The sequence below is a fragment of the Callorhinus ursinus genome, unplaced genomic scaffold (genome assembly GCF_003265705.2).
Source record: "Callorhinus ursinus isolate GAN/ISIS: 27379988/994484 unplaced genomic scaffold, GSC_fseal_2.0 scaffold134, whole genome shotgun sequence".
Taxonomy (NCBI): domain Eukaryota; kingdom Metazoa; phylum Chordata; class Mammalia; order Carnivora; family Otariidae; genus Callorhinus; species Callorhinus ursinus.
The window spans coordinates 60,900-68,132 of NW_027397196.1; the positions used below are offsets into that span (position 1 = coordinate 60,900).

Below are 7,233 nucleotides of genomic sequence, written 5' to 3' on the forward strand. Positions count from 1 at the left end.
GGGGAAAATCACAGTGCCCCCCCCCCCATTACCCAGGCCATCTCTGTATTGCCTGGGGAGGGCACTCCTCCATTCCCCACCCCCAAGTGCCTTTGCTATGTTTTTATACCCTGAATTGGAGGTTTATTTTTTAATATATATTATCTAAGGAGAGCTACGTGTGTGAGGATGGGGTGGGGGGCCCTGGAGTGGTTTCTGGCATTACCTTCCTGGGTCTGCCTTTCTGTCCTTCAACAGTGACTCCCCAGGTGATCCCCCGCTCCCACCCGAGCCCCCCACTGTCACCCACGACGCCGGGCTTCCCCCACAGCTCACACTCCTTTCCGTTCTTTTATTTTTGTAGTAAACTCTCTGGAGGTGGCTGGTGGGGGTTGTGGGGAGCTGGTGGGGAGGGGGCCCTCCTGGGCGGGGGCTGGGGGCGGGGTTATTGCTCTGAGCTCCCTGTCCCAGGGGGCCTGTGTGGGGAGGGTGTCAGGACTGGGACCGGCACAAGGGGAGACACAGCCGCACAAACACGCAGGTCACAGCACGGGTGGGGGGGGCGGCGGGCGGGCAGGAGAGGCTGGGCGCCATATTGCACTTTGGGAGTGGGGCCAGGCGGGGACCCCCCTCAAACTGGAGCCTGGGAAGGAGGCCGTCGCATTCCCTCCCGCTCTGGACGGGGAGGGGACACCCCCAACCTGGGGTTCGGGAGGAAGGTGGGCAGCCACGTGCCTGGTCCTGGGAGGGGTCGAGGGCTGGTCCCCGGCCTTAGGCGGGACATCGAGGGCAGACCAGGCAATGGCAGAGGCTGCTGCGTGAGGGTCTGCCCCGATCCCCGCTCTGGCAGAACCCTTCACCCCCCACACGGGCTCAGCTGCCGATCCCCCCTTTGCTCGCCTTGGCCTTGGGGGGCACAGGGAGGCCCTCGTCCCCCTCGCTGTCAGAGCTGCAGCCGCTGACGTCTGTGATCTCCAGCTCCGAGTCACTGTCGTCCTTCCCGCCCAGCGCGGCCTCTGGACCCCCGGCTCCTGGCAGGGCCAGGCGAGGGGCTGCTGCCAGGCCCGAGGGGCGCTCGGGGCCCAGGCCCTCCCCCGCCGCAGCCAGTAGGGGCGAAGCTGTAGGGCTCCCCCCGGCCCCCGCCGAGGGCAGGTGGCCCAGGGAACTGGCCAGAGGGTTGGGGTAGAAGTGGGGGGGGTACAGAGAGGGGGGCAGCTTGGGGAAGGGGCCGGTGAGGTACGGGTTAAAGTTCCAGGGGTAGTCTGGGAAGGCGCGGCCGTAAGGACCCAGCAGGCCGGGGGGCTTGGAATAGCCAGTGGCACCTGGGGAGCACGGGGTGGGTCAGGCTGCGCACACCTCCAGCGGCGCGGGAGCAGGCGCCCCCTCCCTGCGCCGTCCTCCCGCATCTGCCCGCTCTCCACCCTCACGTGGTTCTCCGCAGCTCTGCCTTGGTCTCCCCAGCCCTTTGGCGCCCGAAAAGCCCTTCCCCCAGCCTGTCCCCTCCCCGAATCCTCCTGGGGCTTGTAAACACACAGGGGCGCTCGTACAGCCTCACCCTAGGCCTCCCTGCGTCCTGCCTCTCCCTGTCCTCGTCCCTCAGACCTGGGCCACGTGTCCGCCACCCCCGGCCGCCACCCACACCCACAGGCCCTTACCGGAGCCCAGGAACGGGAAAGGGCTGTCCAGACGCAGCTTGTCTGTCTCAGGGGGGAACAGGGGCGCCCGGGGCCCTGGCTCTCCCAGGCGAGGGGCTGAGAACAGGGTCTGCAGGGTCTGGGGAGGGAGGAGGCAGCGCCGCTCAGCCTGGCTGCCCCATCCCCCGGGGTTCGATGGCTGGGGAGGCGGCACCACACGCCCCCGTCCTGGGACCCCAGCACCCTAACTCACCTCGGGGGTAAGGGGAGGAGCATCTGGCCCAGAGGTCCCCCCAAAGGGACCAGGGGTCAGCAAGAGTGGGGAGCCGGTGGTGGCTGCTGCCACATCCAACAGTGGGTAATTGACAAGCACGACTTTGCTGAAGTTGAACTTGTAGGTGAACCTCTTCCCTTTGGTCTTATGGAGAATCCGCTTGTTGTAGTAGTAGCTGTGGGGAGAGGGAGGAGGGGGGCCCGCTGCGGAGGGGCGCCGAAGCAGGTAAAGAGGGAGCCCCTGACTCATGTTAGCGCACAGAGCACAGCAGCTTGGGGAAACTGAGGCTCACAGAAGTCCCTTAACCAAGGTGGCAAGGCAGGGGTGAAGCAGGGGCCGGGATCCTGGCTTCCGGCCTTCCTCCTCGCTTCCCTCCCACTCACAAGTAACCACAGTAGCCACCCCATGCGGATCCCTGCGCGTGCGGATCCAAGGGATTCTGCCCCAGGAGACCAAGGGCAAGCCCCCAGGGGGCGGGGGACCAGCCTCTCCCTGCCCCTCCTCACCGCAGGGCCCGGCTCAGCTTGTCATAATTCATGTGGGGCTTGCACTTGCGGATGCCCCAGAGCCGAGCCACTTCATCGGGGTCCTTGATGACGAATTCCCCGTAGTCGCCCTGCCAGGCGATGACCCCCTGGTACTCCTCCTTCTGCAGCAGCTCCAGGATAAAGTGCCACAGCTGGATCTGCCTCGAGCCAGGGGACGACTCCGGCTTGTAGGCCCAATCCGGGAAGGCAAACCCTGGGGACAGGAGGCAGGGGAGTGGCCCCAGGTCAGGACGCCAAGTCGGGGGCTCTAGGTCCTGCGTGGACTTGGGAACCAGGAGGCAGCCGGCCCCCCGCCCCGAATCCTGGTCTCTTGGGCATCTTTAGGGACACAATTCCTACTCTCTCTACCTCAGTTAGTGTCCAGTCCCCAAACTGCCCAAATAGTGGCAGTGAACTCAGTCATCCAGGGACCCTGAGGTGGCACCTGCAGCCTCATGCTCTACCTTGGCATCCTGGGGTGGAGCGTGGGAGGGGCCGGTTTCCCGCAGCCCTGTGGGGAGGACATGGGAGGGGCACCCCCTCCTCATCAAAAGTCCTCCTGCTGCCCCCTCCAGCCCTGCCCCGGGAGGCTTCGGGTCTCTCCTGCTCTCTGGAACACCCCTAAGTTTTGCTGTCTCCCCGAAGCCCTCCACTGACCCCACACGGGCACGGCCAGGCCAGGCCGGTGTGCCCGTGTGTCTGCGCCTGTCCACGTATTTCTACCTTTCACGTCCTGTGTCCCCTCCCTACCTCTGCGCTCCATCAGTCCGAGCGCACTGTGCGTCAGCAGATACCCACAGTGTACGTGTCACACAGACGTCCGCTCACGCTCCAGGGACACCGGGCGACACCACAGTGCACGGATGCACCAGAGTGCCAACTCCTGCCGGGGTGCAGCACCTCACGCGCAACATGCCACCAAGGCAGGCCTGCTGGTCACCCGGCATTGCGCATCCCAACACACAATCGCACATCTTGGGCCCCTCAGAACTGGGACCCGCTAACCACACCGCCACGACAGGAGACACACGGGACCCCAAAGGCCCAGCTAGTTAACTGCCGTGGAGCCGGTGAGCAGGGCCTCAAGACGTGCGTCAGCCTGACGGGCACACAAGGGGTACCACCACCCCTATAAAACAGCCCCCCAGACCCTCAACACGCAGGCACCCACGGCTCGCTCTGCATGACACACCTCACACTCAGATGGGTGTCCCGCACCCCAGTGTCCAGATGCACCAAATAAGCCGGACAGAAATGGGAGGATCTCGCCCACCCCTAAGTCTTACCTCCCAGCCAGAAGGCCCCAGGGCCTGGTTCCCGCTTCTGTGCTCAATCCCGGGCTACGTCCTCTGTCCCCCTCTCCCTCAGAGACCCCAGGCCCAGGCAGGAGAATAGAAGGCAGGATTAGCCCTAAGGAACCAACGCTGGGGAGGAAGACAACGCTGAGCTGGAAGAGCAGCCATGTGATCTATTTGCTGTGTGGTCCCAGGGCAGGTCCTTGCCTTCTCTGGCCTATTAGAACTTCAGGGGTGGGAGGCAAGGAGCAGCAGCAGGGTCCCATCCGGGCTGCCTGGTGTGTCAGAGCGGGTGCTCACGCCTCCCTGCCGAAGGCTCAGAAGCCAGGCAGTCTCCTCCCCAAAAGAATTTCTCTCAACCCCATCTTGGGTCTTCCTTACTCCAGGTGACAGGGCTCAATTAACTCGTGAGCTCTGGCCCATTCCACACCCAGAACACATCCAAGGGGGGAAGAGGCGACCCCAAAGATGACAGCCCAGAGATGACAGCACACAACTGGCCACACACGTGCAGATACACAACCCAATCTGGAACCACCATCTGTCCTCAAATACACTGTACCTGCTGAGACACACACAACTAGAGGACCCACAACCTCAACCCGCAGATACACACGTTATGACAGCCCCCCAAATTCAGTCACACTCAGTGACACACAGATGCAAGAAACCCCCTGACACACACACACACACCCCAACACAGACATAGAGGCCGGGGGGGAGGGGGCACCCACCCACACAGCCCGAAGCGCACTGAGACATCCATCCTGGACCACGACACAGACCCGGAAGTAACGGTAGCAGGCCCTTCGCCCGACTGAGGCAGGTACGTACTTGGTGAGCTGACACACACCTCCCCCACAATCCTAAAATGTCACTGGACATCCTAAAGAAACACGACCCGCCCAGCCCACAGACCCCCCAGGTAGCCTCCTGTGTGTGTGCAAGCAGGCACACCAGCTCACACAAAGACACATGCTGCACATACACTCTCCCAGTGTGACCCCTTCTTCCAGAAGCACTGAAGCATGACACAGGGACACACTCAGACCCCACGTATAAGCAGGCAGAGTCCCAGTCTTCGTGCGCATGCACACACACACACCCAGTCCATCTGTGGGGCGTGCGACTTGGACTCAAATGAACATCCAAGCCAGTCTTACTGTCCACATCCCCAGCTCTGAGTGCCCACTTCTGAGCAGGCCGTCCTCTCTCCCAGGGCTCCGCTGGGCTGGGCCATGTCTCCACGTCCCCCCGACCCAGGCAGTCCCTGTCTATCTGTCCACCTGCGGCCCCTCTGGTCCCCGCCCCTGCGCCGTCGGTGCCTGGCCATCTCCAGCCTCCTCGCCTCTCTTTGCCCGAAGGTCCTGGGCGGGGAGCAGGCTGAGAGGTACGCAGCCCCAGGACCTCAGACCCCTGCATCCTGTCCGTTTCGGACCCTGATACCTCCCCCACCCGCGCGCCCCAGCAGGCAGGTAGCAGGGACATCTCGCTGTGAAGTTTTTAGCCAAGTTTTTCATTGGGGGGGTGCATTCAGGGGACTGTGAGAGAGACCGGGACAGAGGAGGGAGGACAGGAAGAGGTGCAGAAAGGAGGAGCCGGCTGGCTGGGAAGGGGTGGGAGGTCCGGGCCAGGGCCAGTTACCGGGGGTCCAGAGAGCCGGCAGGGCGGGCGGGGCGAAGAGAAGGTCGGAGACGCAGCTACAGTCCATGGTGGAGCCAGCTCTGCAGAGATGCCAGGACAGACACACGGGGACAGACAGGGGTCAGTGGGGTGGGCGCTCCGCCCGGGCCCACCCGTCCTGCCACCCGCCACCCTCTTCACCCACGTCCCGCCGACCCCTTCCTCCCAGCCTCTCCTCCCGCAGCCGCCTCCTCCTCGCTCGGCGCCCCCCGCCTCCCTCCCCACTGCTCCCACTCACTCGCTCACTCACACTCACTGGCTCGCCACCCGCCCGCCCCGCACCGGCTCTGCCGCTGCCCGCTCTCTCCGGCCACTCCGCTCTCGCACCTGACCTCCCAGCCGTCTCTGCGTCTCTGGGTCTCTGTCCCTCTCTCTGGCCGTCCCAGATTTGTCTCCTTCTGAACCTCACCCCCACCCTGTGGGGCCCGCCCAGCGGACCCCCCAGCTGGCTCGTCCAGCTCCCAAGCAGTCCCCAGCTTTCATCTGCTGGCCCAGAGCAGGCCAGAAGCGGCCCACCCACCCTGTACCCTGCAGGAGGGCTCCCCCAGACGCCCCTTCCCCTTAGATCTGTCCCCCCCCCCAACCCCCCCCCCCCCACCCCCCCAGCCCCCAGCCCCCCCCATCTCCCCCCCCCCACCAAACAGCCCCCCCAGACACCCCTTCCCCTTAGATCTGCCTCCCCCACCAAACAGCACCCCCAGACGCCCCTTCCTCTTAGATCTGCCTTCCCGATAGCCCCCCATACCTTAGATCTGCTTCCCCCCTCCACAGTCCCCCTCAGACACCACTTCCTCTTAGATTTGCTTCCCCTTCAGACAGACCTCTCCCCAAACATCCCTTCTCCTTAGATCTTACCCCCCCAGACAGCCCCCCTCAGACACCCTTCTTCCCTTTAGATCTACCTCTCCCAAACAGTACCCCTCAAACATCCCTTCCTCCTCAGACATATGGTTCCCCCCTCAGACACCACTACCCCTTTAGATCTGCCTCCTCCCTCAGCTCCCCTTCAGACACCCCTTCCCCCTTGGATATGCCTCTCTTCTCAGGTCCTCTCAGACCCCTACTCCTTCAGATACCCCTCTCCTCAGATACCCCATCCCCCTGAGACACTCCATCCCGTCATCACCGGTCTCTCAGAACCTTTACCCTTCTGCCAGGCCCTCCGCCTTAGATACCCCGCTACCTCAGACCCCCCCCCCCCCCATACCCTGAGACATCCGCTCCTCTCCGACACCCCCCCAGACGCATCTTTCCCCCTCAGATACTTCAGCCCCTCACCACTCCACCCCTTGAGCCCCCACCTCTGAGAGCGAGCACTTTCCTCAGACCCCCTGGCTCAGACACACCCCCCTCAAATACCCCACGGCCGCTACATGCTCTCCAACGCAGCATTCCCCTCACACAGCACCCTGCCCAAAGATCCCAGACAGCCGCTGTGTTCCCCATAAACCTCACCTCACCCCTGGGACACCAGACAAGCCCTGGCAGATGGCCCATTCCCTCCAGACCTGCCCGGTCCCCATGGACACCCCGGCGGCCCCCCACCACCCAGCGTCCACTGACTGCGCCTCTCCCACACAGTCCCCCCCACCCCGGCACTCAGGCCCCCTGCCACCTCATCTGCCTCCTTGGCCTGTGGCCACTCCGCCCCCAGGTCCCCCTCTGTTTCCCATCCAATCTCCCCAACTTTCTCTGTTGATCTCCTTCCCTGGCTCTCCCCCTCTTCATTTCTCAGCACGCATATTTTCCCCCTTCTGTCTCCCCCAGCTCTTTTCCATTTTTCTGTCCCTCTTTCCTGGTCTCCCCACAATCCGGGGGTCTCCTCCCATCCTTCTCTACCC

The 7,233-nt window shown here is 63.8% G+C and overlaps 1 protein-coding gene across 2 annotated transcripts in view; it reads right to left on the reverse strand.

Moving 5' to 3' along the window:
• Nucleotides 1-331: 331 nt before the first annotated feature.
• ERFL (ETS repressor factor like) overlaps nucleotides 332-7,233 on the reverse strand; it is an 18,153-nt gene continuing 11,251 nt past the window's right edge. For both annotated transcript variants that reach the window (XM_073890248.1, XM_025850073.2), the window contains exons 2-6: nucleotides 5,354-5,433; nucleotides 2,394-2,628; nucleotides 1,867-2,062; nucleotides 1,635-1,752; nucleotides 332-1,301 (exon numbers count right to left, since the gene is read on the reverse strand). In XM_073890248.1, the coding sequence (XP_073746349.1) occupies nucleotides 853-1,301; nucleotides 1,635-1,752; nucleotides 1,867-2,062; nucleotides 2,394-2,628; nucleotides 5,354-5,420 (1,065 nt within the window). In that variant the 5' untranslated portion in view covers nucleotides 5,421-5,433 and the 3' untranslated portion in view covers nucleotides 332-852. The remainder of the gene's footprint in view (nucleotides 1,302-1,634; nucleotides 1,753-1,866; nucleotides 2,063-2,393; nucleotides 2,629-5,353; nucleotides 5,434-7,233) is intronic.